This window comes from Myxocyprinus asiaticus, chromosome 23, assembly GCF_019703515.2.
Source record: "Myxocyprinus asiaticus isolate MX2 ecotype Aquarium Trade chromosome 23, UBuf_Myxa_2, whole genome shotgun sequence".
In the NCBI taxonomy this organism is placed as follows: domain Eukaryota; kingdom Metazoa; phylum Chordata; class Actinopteri; order Cypriniformes; family Catostomidae; genus Myxocyprinus; species Myxocyprinus asiaticus.
The window spans coordinates 41,471,152-41,495,942 of NC_059366.1; the positions used below are offsets into that span (position 1 = coordinate 41,471,152).

Here is a 24,791-nt window from a genome sequence, read left to right on the forward strand (position 1 = left end):
TCTTAAGATTGAAGAACAATCTTGACTTCATAACCTTAACTAACAAATACATTTTGATCAACTTTACTTTAAAACAAAAAAGATAATGATCATTTTAATATATCAGGACTATTGTTTACAAACTATGAAAAATACGAGGAACATTTAGATCTGCCAAAGGCCATATTTTTTGACAATATCAACCCACATAAGAAAACAACAGCTATCTAATATGGAACATTTTACATAAGAATACATTTAAAATTAAAGAGAAGAGATTCTATTCTTCCTCCTTCTCTATTATCCTCCCATTCAATGGGGAAGAATGAGTCTTTCCTTGTAATAATGCAAATATTGTGCATTTGCTCACAGGAGCCAGTGCAGGAGCCAGATGTTTGTGCATCATTAAAGGGAGAACAAACTGATTCAATGATGTTTAGGATTCAGAATGTTGACACACATCTGTAGAACCAAGCACAGAAGAACCTGCTGTAGAACCCACATACAGGTTCAGTGGCGCTTTATGTTATCTCTTGAAGGTTTGCTTTCAATCATCTTCATCTAATAATCTTTTAATGTGCTTTTTATTTTTAGTCCATCAAGTTTCCTAAATTGTCTAATTAGACTAGTTTTGTGATCCTTTGTCTCGCAACTTGAGAGACTGATTTAAACTCTCACACATACAGTATGTACCCTACAGTCATACCTGGAAGGGTCCACTTGGAAAGATCACAGCATCTGCCTTCCTCCATTCCGGCCCCTGGTGTCCAGACAGAGTCCAGATTGCAGAATCCACAACGGCTATACTCTTCACCCTCATCAGGACATTTAGTGTTCCTTCAGGCAGACAGACAAAACAGCAGAGCTCTGTGAGTGACATTTTCCCAAGCTAAATGATCACCTTTGACATAGTTCCCCAATTTAGGTGTGAGTATAGTCTCAGAGAGCCAGACTTTGACAATCAGCATAAAGTCTGGTCCACTGTCCTATAATGATAAAAAAATAGATTTTTTAATGCAGAATAGCAGATGACAATTATAATGTATACACATACTTCATGCATAATACATATAAATGAATGATGACAAAATATAAATCTAAAACTATCTATTATTTTACACAGTATTAACACAGAACAATTCACATATATATTCGTTCTGCTAGTGTTTTGAGAATGAGGTGCAAAATGTTTATCACCCATTGTCAAGGTTGTCAGTAGATTTTGGAATTTACATTTGGAGAAATATACAACTGGTGAAATCAAACACACTATAATTAAGACAATATTTTCTGAAAATATATATCAACAGAGCAGAAACAAAAATTGTGTAAATCAATTGTAAAAACAAACAACAAAAAAAAACATTAAGTAAAATGTCACATTTTATGTTAGAATTGTTTTACAAAAAATTACAAAGAAATAATGTCTGCATGTGTTTCATGAATTATGTCTAAAATGTGCAAACAATACTGAAGAAATTACCATAAAAGGAAAATGTTTAATATTTAGATATATATAATCATTAATTTCATGCAAAAAATAAATAAATAAATAAATAAATAAATAAAATAAAAATTGGAATATAAAGTTTTAATACCCTGTTAACTAACAAATAAGTGTCTCAAACAAATATCTGAATGTCTTTAAAATACTGCATGCTCTGAACTTCCAAAACGTTGTCAAATTCAGCGACTACAGTAGTGCTTCCTGAGAAGAAACCTGTGCAACCTCACCCCCGGAAATTCTCGAAAGCCAATCAGATTGGAGTTTGCCGTTTTGTGAAAGCTCTTGCCATTTTTGTGTGCAAAAAGCATAGCCAATAAAACAGAGGCATCGTAAACAATGATTAAATGTGGCTTAGTGTGCTTATTATGAAAGTCACTTATCAGATTAGCTGTCACAGACACTGAACACACACACTTTTCCGAGATGAGAGAAAGGCTTTGATGGAAGGCAATGAGGCCATGTGGCACCTTTATGACTCATGCATTAAATTTTTACTCTGACTTTGTGCTTAAGGGAAACCAATATATAATTCAGTTGTACTCTGGGACAGTGAGCATAGAGAGAAAAATAGACGGAGAGAGAAAAAGAGCGAGGACAAACTTTTGTAGTGACTCAAATTAAGAACTGGTACAAACCCATTAAACATTAAAACACAGACACACAGGGGCTGGGAGGTATATTCACAATGCTTTGCTGGCATTATAGAATTAAGCAATATCGTAAGTATTGCACTGAATTTAATGGACTAATTGCCCATTCACTTTCCTAAAGAGCATCTCATTAGACTATTTTTGCCAACACTATGCAATGAGAGTGTTTTGCATGAGAGTGTTAATACAGATGTTAATAGTATCTCTCATTTAAACTTTAGTAAAACAGTGTTACGAGCGTGTATGTTTGATTCATTTCTCTGAATCTTTTCAAACTGTCCATTTAAATGAAATGATTCAGAACTTTGAATCAATTATTTTCTTTTTCCCTTCTTGAGTAGGGGGCTCATGTCGGATAGTTCACCTAAAAATGAAAATTATCTTTACTCTTTACTATTTACTCTGTATGACTGTCTTGCTTCAGCAGAACACAAACACAATTTTTTGGAAGAAACAGCTCTGTTGGTCCTCACAATGCCTGTGAATGGGTGCCAAATTTCTGAAGCTCCAAAAAGCACATATAGCCATCATAAAAGTAATTCATACGACTCCAGTGGATCAATTAATGTCTTCTGAAGTGACACGCTAGGTGTGTGTAGGAAATAGCCGAATATTTAAAACTTTTTTTAATAAAATGTTCACTTCCGTCCAGCTCGTTAACAAGGCTGGAGTTCAAATTGCCTCTTGAGGGACGTAAGCGCGCAAGCCTCCTCAGCATAGATATTCTTATGTAGATCCCTTATTAGCAGCTCTTTCTATGGACCACGATACTGTTTCAACACAAAAATAGTTTTTGCAGCGGTCTGAGCAAGGAGATCGGTCTGAGGCATCTCCTCCATTCACTTGCATTCAAACCGATCCAAACAGCTCTCCTTGTTGACCGTTCCAAGATGGCGCCGCAGTTGATGTATCCAAACCAGCCGAATGAGGCATCTGTGTATGAATATATATGCTCCTCTGTTGTAAACAACACTGCACTTCTGTATTTTTTTCCGTATTTCACATGCCATTTCTCACGTGAACTTTCCAACGCACTTATCTCACGCACGAGGCTGCGTTACCTCGAACCTTGTGACCGAGCTGGGAGGAAGTGAAATTTTATAGTTAAAAAGTTTTAAATATTAATTTCTTACACACACCTAGCATTTAGCTTCATATTTGTCGCTCTATGTACATGTGCGTGCCTCAGATGGACACGTTTGAAGCATTTACTTCATAAACGCAGCATTTTTAGGACGCTGTGTCAAGTTAAAAGTAGTGAAAACTTTGAAAATTGCGTCTCAAGATTCCTGTATTCTGTTGTGCTTCCCCCTCAATGAGCGGTTCTCATTCTGTGGCTGTGCTGCTTGTGAGGTTTGTTGAGGTGCTGCTATCTATTATTGCAGCATGTGAAAACAAATGTATTTCAAGCTTGAATTGCTCGAATGGGAGGAAAATCCGTACTTTTATTATGGAATTTAACGTACGTGTCAGGGGGCATGATTAATTGCGGAAAAAATTATTCATCCGTTGCTTTTTATATTGCTGTTTATTATGTGTATGTATTTTTAGTAATTAAAAATAGTTTTTCTTATGTTCATTTTTTGAAAAACAGCATGGGCAACATGGCTTGATTATTTTAATTCGTTTTTTTTTTGTTGTTTTTTTTTTTTCTGTTTGGCTTCAAGGACTGTTTGGTCAAAATTATGGTTCCTTTTATAAAATGAAAAAAATAAAAATAATACAAAATAAAATAAAATAAGCCATTTTAGATAAAATGTTTAAATATCTGTGATGGTGCATTGACAAATTGCTTGATATATTCCTCATTTGCTTTGGATGAAAAAGCAAATGTAAATGTATATATCAAAATATATTGAATATTGTCAAAAGGCTGTTAACCCCCCCCCCCCAACTCCCCAAACATTAACCTGCAGACTGTAACCTCATGACACGCACACACAAAAGATACAAGCAAATGTGACCAACCAAACAAGTTTCACATCTTTACTTATTCAAGAAGAGCAAATATAAATTAATAACAAGGTGGAGAATGGTGCTTCAACAAAGTAAACTGATGGTACTATAACAAATTGGCCTGCTCACAGTACAAACCACATTGTAATAAACTCATCTCCAGCCGTCTGACCAATATCAGCCCATAACATTAGACACAGCTACACAAATATTTAAAGAGTCTTAAAAATCTATGTTTCTATTAAAGCTTATGTAGAGACAACAATGAGTATGCAATTCATGGGTTGACTTTTTGAAGAGTGCAAATACATTGACTCTGACCTATTGTTTCATGGGCATTCCATTACCATCTTGGAAGTTTATGTACTAAAATGTACTATGATATAAGCCATGTTTTTGACATGGAACCATGGTACATAAAGAACAGTGAAGCCACTATTAGTTCGCAGCCCATGCTGAAAGCGTCTGCCACTTTCAATGACCACAGTCATGCAGAAGAAGTGCTCGCTGGGTAATTAATAAACAGAAATTGTGTGCCAGTGCCAGGTGATCACGAACACTCAACTCATAAACCTTTTGTGAAAAATACGGCAGGCACTTACAATACATTTTTTTTTTAAATCACCCTTATGTGAAGACCACTAAAATTAATGGTTAACCGACCCTTAAAAGAGACAATCATGTCTGTAACATTGATTGGGGACAAGCTCTAAAAACCAGAGGTTCCGAAGAGACCCGTAAGCAGACTCACTGGCATAGAGAGCAAAAGATCCAAACATGAAAGGACCTTGGCTCACCTTGACACAGGTCGAATACATCCAAACACTCATTCATCTTCATAATGAGCTGAACATGGAGGCACAGAAGGAACGCTGGACAGTGGCAGGCAATTTTAGAGCATGGTTCAAACCAAGGATGGTACACGGTGCTATTTTGGTACTGTACAGTGTTTGTGTCTTGTGCGTTGCTCTTTTTACTTTCTTGAAAGTAGAGACACTGCTGATAAAAACAGCTAAAAGCAGCATTAAGTAGTTTGCTGGTCTTGGCTGGTTTAAGCTGGTTGACCAGCTTGGTGACCAAGGCTAACATACTGCTGAACATCTAATTTCATGTTCCACAGAAGACAGAAAGTCATGCAGGTTTGGAATGGCATGAGGGTGAGTAAATGATGGCAGAATGTTCATTTTTGGGTGATATATATTTATATATATACATTTTGTCCCTCATCTATTAAAAACAGTTAGTAATGCACTTACATTGGCAGTGAATGGGGCCAGTCCATAAACAGTCCATTTTTTTTTTTTTTTTTTTTTGTGGTAATCAACATAAATGGCACAAATGCTGTCGACTAAGCTTAACTTGTATTGAACCGGGAAAATTTCCTCAATACAAACTGCATAAGCATGGGCAATATATTCTTGTCCACCATCAAATAAAGACCGTGTGTGTGTCACTAAACCATGACAAAGACTGAAAAAATATCTTGTCAAGCCAGTGCTGTCAAGTGGTAACAGAAAGCAGGGTCATATGTTGAATGATCTAATGGACTGCTGCTGTGATTGACTTCTACTCTAATGGATCCACTGGCTGTTGAACTCCTTTGTAATGAACTTCAAGCCTAATAAACGTGCGGTCTAATAGAACATGCTATTGTATTGCTCTGGCAGAAACGTCTAATAGACTACTGCACGTGTAGAGAGTGACAAATCACCAGGGTTGGTAGGGTTATTTTTTAAATGTATGTCATTACAGATTACATAATACATGCTGTAAAACGTAATTTGTAACGTATTCGGTTAGTTTACTTAAGGTCAGTAATGTAATCTAAATACTTTTGATTTCTTCTTTCTCACAGATATTTTTTCACTAGTTTTGACTTCAAATATAATCGTGCCTGGTAACAGGTGCATGTAATAGGGCTAAATATTGCATTTTAGCTTAGCATAAAGCTAAATGTGCACAATTTACACAAGTTTAACCATTTCTGATGCTCTAATCTTACAATTCTAAAATAACAATAAAATGCAAAGTAATTTCTTCAGTAATGAATATACTTTCTGAGTGTTAATATATTCTGATTACCAACAATTTAAATTGTAACTGTAGTGGAATGCAGTTACTAACAGTTTGTATTTTAAAAAAAAATGTAATGCATGTACATGTTTTCCATTACTACCCAAGCCTGCAAAACACAATCTATCCACCTTTTTCCTGGGGGTCTTACTGGGGAAACGAATGTGGGTGGAACTCGTTCTCTAACATTCCCTAGCTCTGGTTGCAGTCATTTTAAAACCTGTTTACAGCTGGTAATAAGACACGTTTCAGATGATCCAATCACAAATGGACTGCGCTAAATATAGTAAACGGGTTGCAAAATTGGATCACAAAAACCACATACAGAGGTAGTCAAAAAACAAATTGCATTTGAGGTTTAAAACATCGCCCTGATGCATCCCGGACAGCAGAAAAGCACAACCTCTTACCTGTCAATCAATCACACGCCGAACAAAAGTTTAAACTTACATGCGGATTTAAAAGGAAATCGGACAACATACCCAAGGATGAGAACTTCATAGCTCTTCCTCGGTGTGTCTGTCTGATTTGAACAAGCAGGGTGCCAAGATGACAAACACACACATCTGAAGCTGAAGTAACACAGGTACTGTGTTAATTCTGCTCGAAATGTTCCATTTGTGCTTAAATTAAATCTCAGCTGCATCTGGGAGAAACAGTCCGCTGGGTTTGTTGCACTTTCTTTGTCTTTATGACTTTTTTGCTGTTTATTATCATTCAGTAACACACTGATATTGTGATTGATGTACACTGGCAGCCAAAAGTTTGGAATAATGTACCGATTTTGCTCTTATGGAAAGAAATTGGTACTTTTATTCACCAAAGTGGCATTCAACTGATCACAATGTATAGTCAGGACATTAATAACGTGAAAAATTATAATTAAGTTTTATAATTAATATTTTATTATAATTTGAAAAAAAAAAAAAATGCAGAACTTCTTAAACTACTTCAAAGTTTTCTCATCAAAAAATCCTCCACATGCAACAATGGCAGATTTGCAGATCCTTGGCATTCTAGCTGTCAGTTTGTCCACATAATGCTTCCTGTAGCACTTGTCATAGATGTGACTGTCTTGTCGGGCACTTCTCACACACCTTACAGTCTAGCTGATCCCACAAATGCTCAATGGGGTTAAGATCCACAACACTCTTTTCCAATTATCTGTTGTCCAATGTCTGTGTTTCTTTGCCCACTCCAACCTTTTCTTTTTCTTTTTCTGTTTCAAAAGTGGCTTTTTCTTTGCAATTCTTCACATAAGGCCTGCACCTCTGAGTCTTCTCTTTACTGTTGTACATGAAACTGGTGTTGAGCGGGTAGAATTCAATGAAGCTGTCAGCTGCGGACACGTGAGGCGTCTATTTCTCAAACTAGAGACTCTGATGTACTTATCCTCTTGTTTAGTTGTACATCTGGCCTTCCACATCTCTTTCTGTCCTTGTTAGAGCCAGTTGTCCTTTGTCTTTGAAGACTGTAGTGAACACCTTTGTATGAAAACCTAGTTTTTTGGCAATTTCAAGCATTGCATAGCCTCCATTCCTCAAAACAATGATTGACTGACGAGTTTCTAGAGAAAGCTAATTTATTTTTTATTTTTTAATTTTTTGCCATTTTTGACCTAATATTGACCTTAAGACATGGCAGTTTATTGCATACTGTGGCAACTCAAAAACAAACACAAAGACAATGTTAAGCTTAATTTAACAAATCAAATAGCTTTCAACTGTGTTTGATATAATGGCAAGTGATTTTCTAGAACCAAATTAGCAATTTAGCATGACTACTCAAGGATAAGGTGTTGGAGTGATGGCTGCTGGAAATGGGGCCTGTCTAGATTTGATCAAAAATTACTTTTTTCAAATAGTGATGGTGCAGTTTTTTACATCAGTAATGTTCTGACTATACTTTGTGATCAACTGAGTGCCACTTTGGTGAATAATGTACCAATTTCCTTCCAAAACAGCAAAATATGTACATTATTCCAAACTTTTGGCTGCCAGTGTATGTCTTCATGAAATCATACACTTCATGAAATCATACACTGCAACAACAGCTGTGTTTACTTGACAACGGAAGTAACAACCACATTTCTCGCTAAGCATCACGGGACATAGGAAAAAGTTGGATATGGTAAGGAGACGTAGTCAACAAGAAATCAATTTACTTTCTTCATACTTCTCCTTGACAACATAAAATGGGTTGCGCATGCCGTTTTGTTTCAACAACAAAACAGCTGTAAGTTGCTTGAATCATTTAATATTACAAAGGCATCTGTGTATGACACACGAAACCTTTACGCTAATTAAAACCAATCATCTACCAGTCAAAAACAGCATGAATATCTGCCTCCTCCTTCTAATCAGATAACCCCATACAGATATATAGAGCAAATAACTCTCTGCACATAAAGATTTATTGATCCAGTGAAGCAATGCAAAGCTTTTTCTGTGGGGCTATCAAACAGACACAAGCTGTGAGATAACTGAATATACTCAGTACTAAACACACTCACAGATGTTAAACACTACATGCAGTGATTAAATCCCTCTCCATGCAGGTGAAGATTATTCAATATGAGACAGAACTGCTATGGTGTTGTCTACTCTGTGCTAGTACAAATGTTTTATAACCAAACAGTCAATTAAACAGCCCAAACATGTACTTGTAAGTGCCCAGAGAGGCCTAACACCATGTGCTTACCAGGTGCTACACGTTACAGCAACAAGCAGTAAATCCATTCATTGTATCTCTCTTTTTTAATCTCTTCCATGATAATACGGGTATTTTTCCCAGTCATGAACACAACAAGCGACTAGATTTTTTTCTGACACTTCGGCTGTGTCTGAAACATAAAAATGCTGCCTTATCAGGTAGTATACAGAGGTTGAAAGGCATGTTGGAATCTAATGTGTGTGTATTCTTTTAACTAAGATACCTTCATGGAAACCTATGGAACATACAGAAAAAAGATGCAATGAAAATGAATGGTGACTGAGGCTGTTATTCTGCCTAACATCTCCTTTTGTGTTCCACGGAAGAAAGAAAGTCATACAGGTTTGGAACAGCATGGCAGTGAATAAAAGAATCTGAGCGAACTATCCCATTAATATTGTCTTTTTCTTTAACGCATATTTTCATTTTTCCCAAAAAAAAAAAAAAAAAAAACTGTTTGTGATTAAACAATAATTGACAGGCGCCCTGCAGTACTATCTCAGACCCCCTGTTGAACACCCCTGAGATTTTGCCGCAGACAAACTAAACAACCACAGCTAAAAATGTGGTAAAGATGTCTATTTACTCTCACACATTCTATGAGATGTAAAGTTTCATGTCAGCCCTGTGGCAGTGTGAAAAAACGACTACTGTCTAAATACTGTTAAACTGAAAGCAACGCTCATTAAAAGTTGTTTAATGGTATGACACGGGTGTTCCCAGCATTTCTTCACACATCGCTAAAGGAGAAAAATTTTAACACTGGAATATTGCAACACTGGAGACATCTCAAAAGCATTGGAGTAATATGTTAAGGCAAGGAGATCTATAATACCTGGAGAGAGCTATCTGTTAGTATTCTTATTAATCTCTATAGCAGTTGCTCGGCTGGCACATGCAGCCCCAGATGTATTCAACCTCCATACATGTTCAAGGGCAATCAGTTACAGAATATTTTTATTTTATTTTATTTATTTATTTATTTATTTTTTTAATCAATCACTTGAGGCCTAAATGGCATTTGATTATGTATTCTGGAGCTTCAAGAAAATTGTCATGAGAACACTGACAAGACCTTCACTAGCGAGTATCCTGAGCTGTGACCTCAATGGCATCAGACCGAGAAAGTCCATTTCACGCTTTTAAGAGCTCTCCCAAAAAAATTAGTCACCTTGCAAAACATCTACTATAAATAATAAAATATATGCAATGTATATGTCACTTGCATAAAATAATAGAAAATAATAGAAAATACATGGCTAAATCTGAATGGTCATTTGTGGAGAAAAAATATTTTAGCCTGGATAATGTTATAGTTACCAGCTACCAGTAGGGGCTAACAGATGCTAACAGGACTGACTAGCTAAATCCTGACTCCTTGATTATAAGTAATGTATGTCAATGAGATTACTTTTTAAAAGTAATGAGTAAAAGTAATGCTTTTTGAAATACTTTTTGAGTTGGGATCATAATACCTGACTTTTCAAATAATATAAATATTCTATTTATTTTAATTTATTTACTGAAAAATACAATTGAAAACCAATCCCTTCCCCAGAACATAGTCAGCTATGCATAACTATAGTCATTTAGGAAGTCTTTCCCTGTGAGAAAAAAATTGTGAAGATATACCACAGTGCTGTTAAATTGTTGATTGGCTGACAGACATTCGAAAGTGTGAAATTATTTTTCAGTAAGCACATGACTATGAAGTAGTTCCAGGTTTTGACCGCATAATGGTTCCAAATTACTTCAGTTATTTCAAAGACCCATACAAGCTACCACAGCAAAATAACCAAATAAAAACAAAGACACTGGCTAAACAAATCAGATAAAGAATGAAAAACAATTGCTATAATATCCAAAATGTTATTTTAATGTCTGTGGAAAGCACCCCCGAGATCTCTTTCACTTATACACACACATACACACACACATAGACACTCGTGAGCAAGACAGAACCTTGATGTCAATGCACCCCTGCGACTTATTGAATACACTTTTGAAACTGATAAGCTACATCCAAGAATAGCAACGCTACGACCCTGCTACTGAGAAATGTAGTTAAATGAACATCTTAGCAATGTTACTGATGAACACAGCTGACAACTGAGAGACATGGCAGACACAGGTAATCTCTCTCTCTCTCTCTCTCTCTCTCTCTCTCTCTCTCTCTCTCTTTCTCTCATACACACACAAACAAACAAATGCAACAATTTGTTACTTCAATAAGGGCTCTATTTTCGTGATTGCGCAAAGTGCAGCGCTACGCACTATGACCGTGCGCAAATGTCTTATCCAATTTTCATGACAGCGCTAATTCTAAGTGCAATTTTCATGCCAGCGCAAAGAACAAATGGGGCCCTGGTCAGGAAGTGGACAAACTGGTTAATCCGAACGTCTGCTAGCTGCCTTGAGATGTCACATAGGTCACATAAACTACAACACATAGAGACTGTATCACCTAGATTTCACACAGAGACTGTGTCTGTTCCCCGAACTACCAAACACAAAACTCTCACAAAATCATTTAGAAGGAATTTGAAGGTCAAACTTGAAAAAAAAAAAAGATAAACATATATAATTGATTCTGTATTTTATGTTGTGTTTGTTTGTCTTATGAATGGAATCAATACAAATTGTTAATAACAAAAATAATACTTACATTCCCTATAATTTACTGAGCGTACATCCAAATTCTGAAGAGAATCACATTTTCTATGTGTATAAAAGGAGTGTGTCACTGTCATAGAACAATGCCAGGCAATCAAGGACGCAATTAATGCACATTTTCTATTTTTCTAATTCATTGCATACAGTCCATTTACACTACCAACTTCTTATGAATGTGCTGTCTTTGTTTATATTACTGGTGCTCGACAGGGTACGGACTATAATAGGATGCAGACAGTGGAAATCCCCGAGAAGAACCTCAGAATTCAATTGCACTTAATCTAGCCCATATGCGCATTGCGCGGGCGATTTCGGCAAACATACTTGTGCCTAGACTTAGTGCATGATTGCACAAAAATTTCATGGCCATGCCCACTGACTTTGCACTTATGACTTATGGCATAGTGCTGCGCTTAACACTAGCACTCTTAAAATAGAGCCCAATAAGTGCTTAAAAGCAACCCAAGTGACGCTTTCGAACTAGCAGCAAAGACGTGGGCTGTATTAAAGCATGATGCTGAATCCGTGGTGTTAGAAAGCAGTTCTACTCACAAGAGTGTTTTAGGGACAAAAACCTTAAAATATCTTGAAATAAATTATTATTATTATTACTATTATTATTATTTTATGTCTTGAGGTGGTAACCATGGTATGAGCAAAACAATTGCCATATATTATTATGAAAAATAATACACACCCGAGGTTTAACTCTATTTTGCGTAGTGGCGGCATATTTGGAGTAGTGCATACCTCAGGGAATGCTAATGTTTCAACAATTCAATGGGTTGGGGGGGTCTGGATAGCTCAGCAATTAAAGACGCTGACTACCACACCTGGAGTTGCAAGTTCGAATCCAGGGCGTGCTGAGTGACTCCAGTCAGGCTTCCTAAGCAACCAATTGGACGGTTGTTAGGGTGGGTAGAGTCATGTTGGGATAACCTCATTGTAGTCGCTATAATGTGGTTCTCGCTCTCTGTGGGGTGTGTGGTGAGTTGTGCGTGGATGCCGCGGAGAATAGCGTGAGCCTCCACACATGCTACGTCTCCGTGGTAACGCGCTCAACAAGCCATGTGATAAGATGCGTGGATTGACTGTCTCAGACACGGAGGCAACTGAGATTCATCCTCTGCCACCCGGATTGAGGCAAGTCACTACGCCACCATGAGGACCTAGAGCGCATTGGGAATTGAGCATACCAGATTAGGTAGAAAAGGGGAGAGAGTCCACAAAAAAATAAATAAATTCAATGGGTCATCATCAATTATTCCTTACATATGTACATTGCAAATATATATTCTTCTCGTCTTTTAGACAATGCATGTCAACTTGATAAGCTGTGTTTTGTAATATGGTTAACCAGTCATAAACAACCAACTTCGATTTGCTAGAAACCATGTCCAAAGTTGATTTTAGCTAGATTTCCAGTGTGTAACATATGCAGCTAGTTCACGTCCAAAATCTCATTCTGCTAATTTAGCACTGTTGTATCTCATGCTAGTGTAGCCAACGCAGAGCTAATCTCTCCAATTGCTAATTGGGATGTAATCTAATCTAATGCAAGCACAGTGCCGCAATTAAAAGTCTAAACCCTCATATCGTTAATGAGGTTGTAATTTACAGACAGCATAGAGCGGCTAACACAGTCCTACACATTAAGATTGCTAACAGGGACGTCTGTCTCACGGCAGGGTATCTCGTGTAATGAGAGTTGAGCCAGCTGTGAATCCCTCAGTTTAGCATCTGTGCCCACAGTGCCGCCCACATGCCAATGCACAGGCTAATGATTAGCAGATTAGTGTACACAAGCAGCAGTCAGTAGGTATCATCCCAGCATTCAGCCTATAGCCAGTTACTATGGCCAAACTATGTAGAACAGAGGCAACCCAGCTAAAAAAAAAAAAAAAAATACTTAACCAGCTTAAGGAGGTTAGCTGGTCTCCCAACTTGGCCACACTGGTTAGGCTAGCCTGTTGTGATGGTTTTATAGGCATTTGGGGCACTAGCCCAAAAACACCAGCTTGGCCAGGCTGGGGGACCAGCTAAGACCAGTTTAAAATGCCATGAAATTAGATAAAATATGACACATATGAGAAATATTTATTTGAACTGGATTCAGAAACAGTCAGCAAGAGCAGTTTTCATGTTTGGTCTCTGTTCTAAAAACCTAGAAAGCTGTCTTGCTGCCTTACTCCCTACATAGCCAAGTGCCTTCTAAAGCAGCACCCTAACTGAAATGAGACTTAACAATTTAATGATCTGAAACACTACATAGGCAGCAACTACGTGCACCACACAAATTTTCCTCATAAGAAGCATATGGAAGACTCGACTCAGCGTTGACATTAGCATGTCGCAAAGCTAACGAGGCAAAACTCTAAGCAAAAAATAAATAAATAAATACATAGCACACATTAATATTGGGTAAAATATTCTTAAAATAGTTTTATTTTGATTAAACTGCTATTCATTTGTCTTTTGTCTTTTCCATACAATAAAAGTGAATGGATAGCAGGCCTTTTAAACTCCAAAAAGAACAAAACAAGCACCATAAAGATACCATAAAACTAGTCCAAAAGTCATTTTCAAAGTCTTCGGTAGCCATACGATAGCTTTGTGTGACAAACAGACATTTTTGAAAATCTGAATGCTAACTAACTACTTTTGTGTTCCTCAATAGAAAGAAAGTCATAGCAATTTGGAATGACATGAGGGTGTAAATAATGGCAGAATTTTATTGTGGGGTGAACTATCCCTAAAAATGTCTCTGTAAACCAGAGTGACAAATGTGAGGGGTAAGAGCGCTCTAGTAGACACTTTCTGTTTGCGTATTAGATTATGTGTGTGTGTGTGTGTGTGTGTGTGTGTGTGTCGGGGGGATGGGGGGGGGTTGAGTGGTTTACAAGGACTTTTTTTTTAGTTTACAGTAATTAGGGTATTATGCTATAAATATGGTATTATGGGTACATTTCTATTGTCCCCATAATTCAAATCACACAAAGGTGCAGTATGTAAGATTCAGAAACCCTTGTTATTAATGATACCTGTGGCCATTAAGTGAACTGCAGCCAGCTGCCTGTTGCTCGTGATCGTGTGCACACTCCATAGAGACACGAGCATGGACCAAAACAAAGAGACTGAACATGATTCACCGGCATCATGCTGACCGATGAGGTAGCATAATTAAAATTACACTGTTATGATTGTTTTACTAGAAACTTTGAGACTGTATATTATATTTGACTCTCCAGTGCTGGAACAGGGCTAAAACAAAATGTGGATATAGGTCTGACTATGCGAGACTGTCATTTGAAGTAATCACTTTTCTTTGCATGATACATTGACTGCATTTATACGATAGCCTATGTCGGCGTTAGCTAGCTAGCCAGCTTTATCAATAGCTGTTGGCTAAATATGGTGGATGATGACAGTAGCTGTTTATAAAATAGATTATAGCATTATAAATATGTTGACACAATTCAGTATTGATGTGATTCCATCACAACTGTCATTTTGATATATCGAAGCGCTATTGTTTTATAATAATAGAATGTATATATTTTCTGTATAACCAAGTTATGTTACACTAATGAATGGAGCTTTTTGCATTATCTTGAACATTGTCTAGCATTCATTTCATGTGTTATTGTAGTTTACCTTGCTGAATAATTACAGATTAACATTGATATTAACCTGACTTTTAGTATAAAGAGAAGATCGTTGAAATAATTTGAAAGTTACGAAGCAAGGTAGCTTGCAATTCGTCAGCATTAGCAGGCAATATCAAGTTAGCTAAAATGACACAGATCAATCCTTATGGCACTATATTTCACATGCTTTGCAGTTATGTAAGCTTACCTGTCCAATAAGAAGAATGCCAATTCAGGGTCGGTTTTGATCCCCAAAACCAAACAAAGGTCCCTCCAGGAATCAAATGCCCTGCCGATGTTCAATCTAGTTTTCGCTCGACCACTATCACGTTCCCGCTTAGCCAGATGGGATTCAGTAGATAAAAAAATTTTTTTTTTGTTTTTTTTTTGCTTACTCTGAGATTGTGTAGGAATCAGTGTTGTGCTGGGAGCTGGACATTTGCTGGATTCCATCTCTACGACAACATTACCTAGTGTTGCAGTTTGTTGTCACTGCTGAATAGCGAAAGCACTGAGGCAAGGCTCTCGGGAGTGCGCATAAACGTCACATCCTTTGGATTTTCCCGGCAAAAGCGACCTGCTCCCTTCGCATGAAAATCAGTCTACAGGCTTTAATAGGCAACATAGGAAGTCCAGGAAGGGCTCATTTTTTTAAGTTGCGTTACAAGCCGTTCACACATTGGCAAAAAAAAAAAAAAAAAAAGGCAAATATTACATGAAAGATGCTACATATTGCACCTTTAAAAAACATACTAAACAAAGTTTTTTTGAAAATGTAAAAATGCAGAAAGTTTTTTGTGAGGGTTAGGGTTAGGGGATAGAATCTATAGTACGTACAGTATAAAAATCATTATGTCTATGGAGAGTCGTCATAAGGCTAGCCGCACCAATGTGTGTGTGTGTGTGCATGTGTGTGTGCGTGTGTGTGTGTGTGTGTGTGTGTGTGTGTGTGTGTGTGCGCACCCCATGGTGATTTTGATCATGATTAAAGTGATTCGCCTTTCAATTTTAATTTTCATTAAGGACATGCTGTCCTCTCCAACTCCTAAATAGCAATGGAATTAATAAAACATATCCTTTAAAATATACAGCGCAGGCCTTCAGCAGAGAATCCAAATGCTTTTGGAAAGTCAAATAGATTGTTGCTCTGTCTGCGTTCACCAGCCGCCCCCTGCCATGTGCCCAATCTGTGTCATGAGTGGCAACTGGCAAATAATTAGACAGCTCCATCTCATTAGAACAGGAGCGAGGAAAAGACACAGGTAAAGAGAATGAGGTGGGGTAAAAACACAGCAGACAGACAGCTAGAGAGAGAGGGAGGGAGAGAGAGTGAGAGAGAGAGAGAGAATATCTATGAGCAGTTAATGGGCTGATAAAGTTTGGAGAGAGAGCACGGATAAAAGGGCGAAGAGAAACAGGATGTTTGGGTTCTTTATTTGTCAAACTGAAAAACAAGAAAATAAAAACCTACAGTCTGCTGTCAAAACTTTGGTTGTAGCATTTCTATGTTAAAGTCCTTACACTAACCAACAAGCCTGTTTCCCAAACCAGCACATAGATCGCTCATTATAAAGTAGAACTTAAGTGATTCGTTATGGGAGCTGTCCGGTCCAAAGGTGCTGATCACCTTGGCAAATATGTCCAGAGTTTGTCTCCTCAACATGAAAATAATGTGGAAATACTGACAAACATGGAAGTTGTTTATAACCTTGTCGAGGCGCCGAAATGTATTAACTATTACAGAATTTAATTATAGAAATAATGATGGCTTTAGTAAGACGGAGTTTCAGATGTATTGATGCTCAGTCATAGAGGTTAATGAAAGTGACGCAATAAATGCATGTATTGTGAATGCACGCGATGTGAATCATAAGCGACTCTCACGTAGCCTAAAGTTTTTTGCTGGAAACTGAACAAATGCGCACAGAAGAGGATTAAAATGATGGGCATCTGTATTGAACTGCTCATAGACCTACAGTATCTAAATATTAATAGATCATCTGGTTGGAGTTCAAGGTGCCATGTACTTGTAGCCTTACTGCCATTATGCACCATGCAATTTGCTATTGCCTTGTAAAAAGACCATAGGTGGCCCGATTTGAACCAGCCATTGGAGGAAGAAAGAAGAGGAGGAGGATAAAGAGAGAGAGAGAGAGAATCTCTCATTGCACACTCTCGCTCTAATCTTCTCTGTTAACCATATTTTAATTACAGTATTTATTAAGGCATATTTAAGTTTAAACTGCGTGGTCACATTGCTCATGTCTTCTTAAAGAGCACTTATTATGGTTTTTCAAATATTACCTTTCATGTAGTGTGTTATATAGCTGTTAGTGAATGTAAAAAAGTCTGCAAAGTTTCAAAAATCAAAGTGCACGACAAATGGAGTTATTGACCCCCAAAAGAAAGAACCAATTCTGAACACCTGAAACGAGTCGTTAGTAATTCCGGACTTACTTCCTGTACTAACCTACGTAATTTGGTAACAAAAAACCCGCCTCTGGTCTTCACTGGCTGGTCACGAACAGCTTTGACCCGCCCTCAAACACTACACTAAGCGGTAGACCAATCACAACAGACTGGGACATCAGACCAATCAGAGCAGAGTAGGCTCTCTGAAAGGAGGAATTTAGAATGTATCCTTTAGAATGGATCATTGAACGAGTCATTTTTGACACTGGGTTTTAAATTATGAGCAAATGAAAGTGTTTTTTTTAACTTGGATGCATGTAAATCTATTGTATGAGACCTTTAAAACAAAATTAGGCACATTTAAAAACCATAATAGGTGCTCTTTAAATAATCTGTTTTATAAGAACATGTCATCTTTCTATTGCCAATTATCAAATAAGGCTAATATAATGTTATACTGTATTACGTGTATTGTAAATTTAGACCTATCACGTTGCATGCACAGGCTGCGGAGGCTGCCTATTGATTTCATAGTGATTTTTTTCAACACTTTGTTATCCTCTGAAATAGTTTACAATGGATTTCCAATTATCAAAATATATTAATACAATTTATTAAATGTCCCATTGTCTTTGATATACTGTGAAAGATGCCAGAAAGATATGCTTAAGTTGCACTTAATGGACTTAAGAGTGGTTCAAAGCTCTCGTTAATTTACGAAAGCTTTTACGAACTACTTTTTTGAACTAATTTTGGGAAAAGCGCCTTAAAGATTAAGTACTACTTAAGTGCTACTGACGTTCTACTTAGTGCTTCGGGAAACCTAGCCCTTAATTATTTACACAAATGTTTTATATTAAACACTGAAAACTATTGAAAGCAACCAGTGTCAGAAATTAACATTTACATTAAGGGACAAAATGTATCCCCTTTGATTTTGAGGGCATTTTGTTACATTTATGAGGGCATATTTTTTTCTTTCCATTTAAAACATAAACAGTGCCTTGTCCATTTATATGGGAAACCCAGACCTTAACTATTTAAGTTAATGTAATTAGATGCAAGTAGACTTAACTCAGATTTGCTATTTAAATGTTGTTCTTTCTACTTAATAAATTGAACCGAATGGACTCAGATTTAGGTCATACAATAACAGCTTTATAATGAAGTTTATTACTGATTGTAGGTCATTAATCATTAAATAAACTTATTTCTCCATAGAAATGCACAGACACCTGCACTTTAGTTGCACATGCTCATACTGAGATAACGTTAACAGGGTCCAACTTGACCAAAGGGGGCACAGATCACCCTAATATTGACATCACAAGAGGCAACTATTTGCATCAAAACTACATTATAATATACTACAAAAGAGCTAAAACCTCCATGAATTCTTAATATAAAATATTTAAATGCCCCCATATGTTTCCTTTCACCAAGTAAACCAAGTGAAGGCATTATGGGTATTCCCCATAGACTACATTTTGCGTTATTAACATTTAAACTCTAAAGTCTATGGATTTTTAAGAAAAATAAGTTCAAGGAAGATGGATATTTGAGTTATGAGCCCAAAGCTTGACATTTCAAGTAATATTTAATTAAGAAAGCTTGATTTTACTAACACCCCTGGAGTCGCGAGTTCGAATCCAGGGTGTGCTGAGTGACTCCAGACAGGTCTCCTAAGCAACCAAATTGGCCCGGTTGCTAGGGAGGGTAGAGTCACATGGGGTAATCTCCTCATGGTCACGATTAGTGATTCTCGCTCTCAATGGGGCGCGTGGTAAGTTGTGCGTGGATCGCAGAGAGTAGCATGAGCCTCCACATGCTGTGAGTCTCCGCGGTGTCATGCACAGCGAGCCATGTGATAAGATGTGTGGATTGACTGTATCAGAAGCGGAGGCAACTGAGACTTGTCCTCCGCCACCCAGATTGAGGTGAGTAAAAGCACCACCACGAGGACCTAGTAAGCAGTGGGAATGTGGCATGCCAAATTGGGGAGAAAAAGGGGATAAAAAAAAAAAAAAGCTTGATTTTTCCAGTAATGACAATATTAGGGGTTACAATTATGAACTAGAAATAGATGGACAGAGATGGACAATCTTGTCAGCAGAAATGTTGTCCTGTCAAACCTAGAAAGAGCCAACCATATCACTCATTTAGGGTTACTATGGTGTGCCTGCTGTATGATGTGCTTGAATGACTCACACATGCAGACATATTAGACTGTCTTGAAGCACAGAAAAGTGACAGATGACACTTTGAAACAAAGCTTAATGTTTTAACAGTCACAATAAATAAGTAATGTATGTGTGGATGACATCACCTCTCTCGTACTCTATCGCTCTCTCTTTTCTTAAATAGATGATATGGACCATGTAGTGAAGGAAAAGCAATCAATAAGTGTCAAGTAAGTGTCAAGCATGTGTAACGTTCACATGTACGTTACACATACATGTGAACTTCTTTAATACTGTTTAAAAAGCATCTCATGATGCATCTTTTGAAATTGAGATAATAATCAATGTGTGCAGAGCTGGAAACTAAGTTTGAAGAGGCTAAAATGTAAGATTTCACAACATCATTCCATATGTGTTATGTCATAGCTTTGATGACTTTATTATTATTCAGAATGTGGAAAATACTAATGAAAAGAATGAGTAGCTGTGGCCAGACTTTTGACTGGTAGTATATATTGTTCGTTATTGGCATGGGCTAATATAAAAACCTACACTGGTCGACAGCTTGTGTGAAATGTAACTGTGGTTAAATACTTACCGATATGTTTTCCGTTCATGTGGTAGTAGAAGGAGATGCAGTAAGGGGCTCTGGTGGACCCTGTTGGTCCTCGCGCTGCTGTCACGTTGTAGAGCGGAGAGAGAAGACGGGCTCGGTCCCCTGCCTGACGTGGCCTTGATGTCTCAATGTACATGTAGTAGCCTTTATTATGGAGCGAAACAACAGAACACACGTGAGTCAGAGGGTTGCGTGTGTCTATAATGCATTAATTGGAGTGTGTCAGTGGTTTTGTGTGTGTGTTTACCTTCTTTTGTCCCACTCCTGTCCATATCAGGCCCTGTGTTTACAGAGCGTTTGGGGTTCTGGGTGAGATGGTTCTGTCTGGTCCAGTCAAACACATCGCCGCGGTCTTGAGTGAATCCACATATCCGCACATCCTCGAACCCACATACGTGATCTGAACATAAGACCACACTAGTTTAATTACACTAAATTGCATAGAGCAATTAAGGCCTGAAAAATACTCTACGCAAGTATGTGAATGTATGCAGACGCTTCTAGCTATGCATGCTTAATTACACATCACTGTATTTAGAAATGTTTCGGAGTGCAACCTTGTTGAAAAAATAAACAGCATTTCTGATCACCAACATATGTTGGTGCCAGCATACTGTTTGTGTTTTTGAATGCTGGTCTCAAGCATGGAAGGTCTCAAGAGTTCCTTGGTCCACCAGCTTCACCAGAAAAGTCTTTTGGCTGTGCCGGTCTACCAGATAGACCAGCATCAAACCAGAACTAACCAGAATAAACCAGCCTGAATCAGCATGTATTTTCAACAGGGAATTCCTATCACAAGCAAATTCACATTGCATTCTAAGTGTTGCCACAAGGGGCACTATAGTGGGCTATACATGTTTACTGTTAGCTACATGAATAAAAACACATCTGTTTTAATGGCGCAGACATTTGAAAGTAACTCTATCGTCTTCTCGAGTACAAAGATTTCTTACCGCAATAGTAGTCTCACACAGCCAGAATTTTAACGTACAGCAAAAAGCTTGTTCAAATGTGTAGCTTTCTAGCCAAGAACTAAGAGACTGTCTGACCGACACATAAAAAGACCATCCACAGTTTGTTTTGTTCTAACATGCCTTTTAGTGGCAAGAAAATAGAATACACCACAATAATTGGCCAAGCATTTGTGTTAACGTACTTGCGTGAAGTATATTTCTGTCCTAATGCTGATGAGCAGATCTTAGGAGCTCTCTTAGTCAAATTCACTATAGAGCACAACAGTGTCTGCTCACTTTTCAGCCATCTTGGTTCCGGAAGTATTTTTCCCCATTTGTTTTTTTTCCATAGGGATTTTATAAAGTACTACTTAAAAGAGTTCAAAGCCATGAACCAAACCAACCTGCAAAAAAGTATTTGAAAATCAGACAACAAGACATCTTTCATGAGGGAATGAACTACAATCCCATGGAGCAACGCGAATGATGTAATTTAAATAAAAACTATAGAGAATATGAAACTATTGATTTAAGTTCAGTATAGAATCAGTATAGAATCAGTATATTTAAAGTATTTTGCTGAATATTCAGAAATATACAAGCATATTAGTAGTTTGAGAGTGTAGATTGCATCATTTGCAGCACGTCATTTTGGGTTCATTTTCATGATTCTCTGATTAGCGAATTCTTCCCCCAGGATCATGGGTAGTGCATTTATAGTATTCACCACAAATTCCACTGTTAAACACGATTTTTTAAAAGTTACGTTGAAATAACACAGACTGATGGCTTCAGCAGAAGCATAATGCATTGAATGACAGCCTTGGAGCTCAGGGTAGGTCTGTCTGTAAAGTTAATAAGTTACAGTTAATGACTGATTCACATAAGGGAAATAAATAATGGGATTTTTACTTCCAGAACCAGACTGCTGCACTCAGGACCGCATTAAGGTGCTCCGGGGCACCGAGGCTTACAGTTTTGCTGGACCCTTTCCAGTTGTTAAAGCGGGATGTTCGGGGTGTGGGGGGTGTTACGGGTATGGAACGTTATCCCTCGATGACACAGATGGGTTTATTCCCCCGAGAACATCGAAGGGGGAGAATACCGCTTAAGCCCCGGTAAGCCCGTGCGTTAATGCAGCCCTGGTTGCACCCTATAAGTAGGCCTCTAAATAGTCTCTCTGGAGTACTGAAGTACTCTTAACATACTGCTACATTTACAGCAATTAATCTCATTTACTTACACAAAATACACTGCATAAAAGAATACTGTAGTTAGCCACCCAGAACTTCTTCATTCACATTTTAAAAGGCTGGTTAACTCATTTTCAATGAATGAGAAGAGACAAAGAGAGTGAATGAATGAAGAAGAATGCAGGATTTCTGTATTGTGATTTGAAATGATGTCAATTCTCTCCCCTCCGCAGACCATCCACCTCTTCAATTTACTCTGCCGAGCTCCAGTCTTTTTAATTTATTTTTGTTTTATTGAACTACTTTGGCAAAGCTCTGCATTTACACTGCTAGGAGAACTGTGTTGAATATAACTGGAAAGAACTGAAAGGCAGGGATGAGCCAGAGACGGGAAGAGGGTTCAGAGTAAAGAGAAGGAGAACGAGGTACAGAGGGAGAACAGGCACAAAACCATCATGGGAAGAAAAAGTACAGGACAGTCTCACCTGAAGGTCGCGGGTAAGTGTAGGCTGCATGCGAAAAAGAAACCAGAAAAAAAAAATGTGACTTAAAGGCCTTTTTACTAAATCACATTCAACGCAACAAATCCATTAATTATATAAACATCACAAAGGGGCTGGGAGGTATAACTAAAAAGAAATTACACATATATACAGTATGTAGATATTTATGTATTTGCCTTAAAATGGCTTAAAAGTGTGATTTTTCTTTTTCGATGAGAAGAACCATCATTTTGACCTAACAGTGATTGTTGCCAAGTACATTCAAAATGTTTAATGCAAGAAATAAAATGATGAAAAATCTAGTTAAAAATAACCAAGGCAGTTTTATTCTTCTTCTAAATGAACAATAATATAATAATAATTATATGTAATCATTTTTACTTATATGCACCAACATAACAATATATAATTATAAACAGCATTTCTCAACATATACGTGTAGATATTCACAAAAACACTTTAATATACTGTATGAAAAATGACACATTTTTGAGACTTGACGCAAACACATTCTTAAATTAGGAGTTCTGAACTGAACACTTAACTAACATTTATTTCTGCATCTGAAGTCTAAATAAGAGAAACTATTATAATGTCTTTTTTTGTCAACGCTCTCATACTCGCAAGTCGCGAGACAATGAATGATTGTTAAACTAATGTGAAACTAAACTGTCTAATGACACAGTCTGTAGGTAACCCCCAATAATAAAAACAAGCAAGTACAACAACCCCCCCCCCCCCCCAAATATTTATACCATGATCAATGTAAACATGAAAATTCTTCACACTGTAACCCCCTCAATGTTCAAGCCAAATCTACGCCCTTGTATAGTATAGAAGGAGCCTCCAAAAAAGCCTAGTCCTTCAAGAACAAGGATGGGTTGAGGCTTGCCAATTTGCCTACAGATGCATCAGCAAATAATCCAGCACTTTAAGACCAACGTTCCCCAAAGACAAATTGGAAGGATTTTGTGTCTACAGTGCACAATATATTTGAAATATTCAAGGAATTCGTTCAAATCTCGGTGCGTAAAGGGCAAGACGAAAACCACTTCTAAATATGCGTGATATACGATCCCTCAGATGTCACTGTCATAATAAAATGTGATTCGTCTGTAATGGATCTCAAGACATGGGCTCGGGAGTACTTCGGGAAACCTTTGTCAGCCAACACTGCTTTGCCGCTGCATCCACAGATACAAGTTAAGGCTTTATTGTGCAAAGCAGAAGCCATACATCAACACTGCCCAGAAGCACCGCATACTTCTTTGGGCTCTGTCTCATCTGAGAAGGAAAGCAGAACAGTGGAATCAAAAGCCAGTGTCTGTCATGGTATGGGGGTGTTTCAGTGCCCATGGCATGGGTAACTTGCACATCTGTGAGGGCACTATTAATGCAGAAAGATATGTACAAATTTTGGAGCAACATATGCTGCCATCCACACGCTGTCTTTTCCAGCTGGACAATGGCAAAACACAAACTGCCCTGATTAAAAGTGCATGACTGTGTAAGCAGAGAGTGTGGGTGTTAGATTGGCCTGCCTGCAGTCCTGACCTGTCTCCAATTGAGAATGTGTGGCACATTATGAAGCGCACAATATATGGCAGCGAAGGCCCTGTACAATTGCGCAGCTGAAGACCTGTATAATGGATGAATGGGGGAAAATTCTGCTTGCTATACTTTACAAACTTGTATCTTCAGTGCCCAAAAGCTTAAGTGTTATAAAAAAATGGTGAT

General features: G+C 37.6%; 1 protein-coding gene across 1 annotated transcript in view; it reads right to left on the reverse strand.

Moving 5' to 3' along the window:
* Window positions 1–24,791, reverse strand: part of LOC127413523 (MAM domain-containing glycosylphosphatidylinositol anchor protein 1-like) — a 272,396-nt gene that overhangs the window by 40,647 nt on the left and 206,958 nt on the right. Inside the window, exons 13-16 of the mRNA XM_051650732.1 lie at window positions 23,037–23,060; window positions 20,653–20,805; window positions 20,388–20,549; window positions 686–816 (exon numbers count right to left, since the gene is read on the reverse strand). Of these exons, the coding sequence (XP_051506692.1) occupies window positions 686–816; window positions 20,388–20,549; window positions 20,653–20,805; window positions 23,037–23,060 (470 nt within the window). The remainder of the gene's footprint in view (window positions 1–685; window positions 817–20,387; window positions 20,550–20,652; window positions 20,806–23,036; window positions 23,061–24,791) is intronic.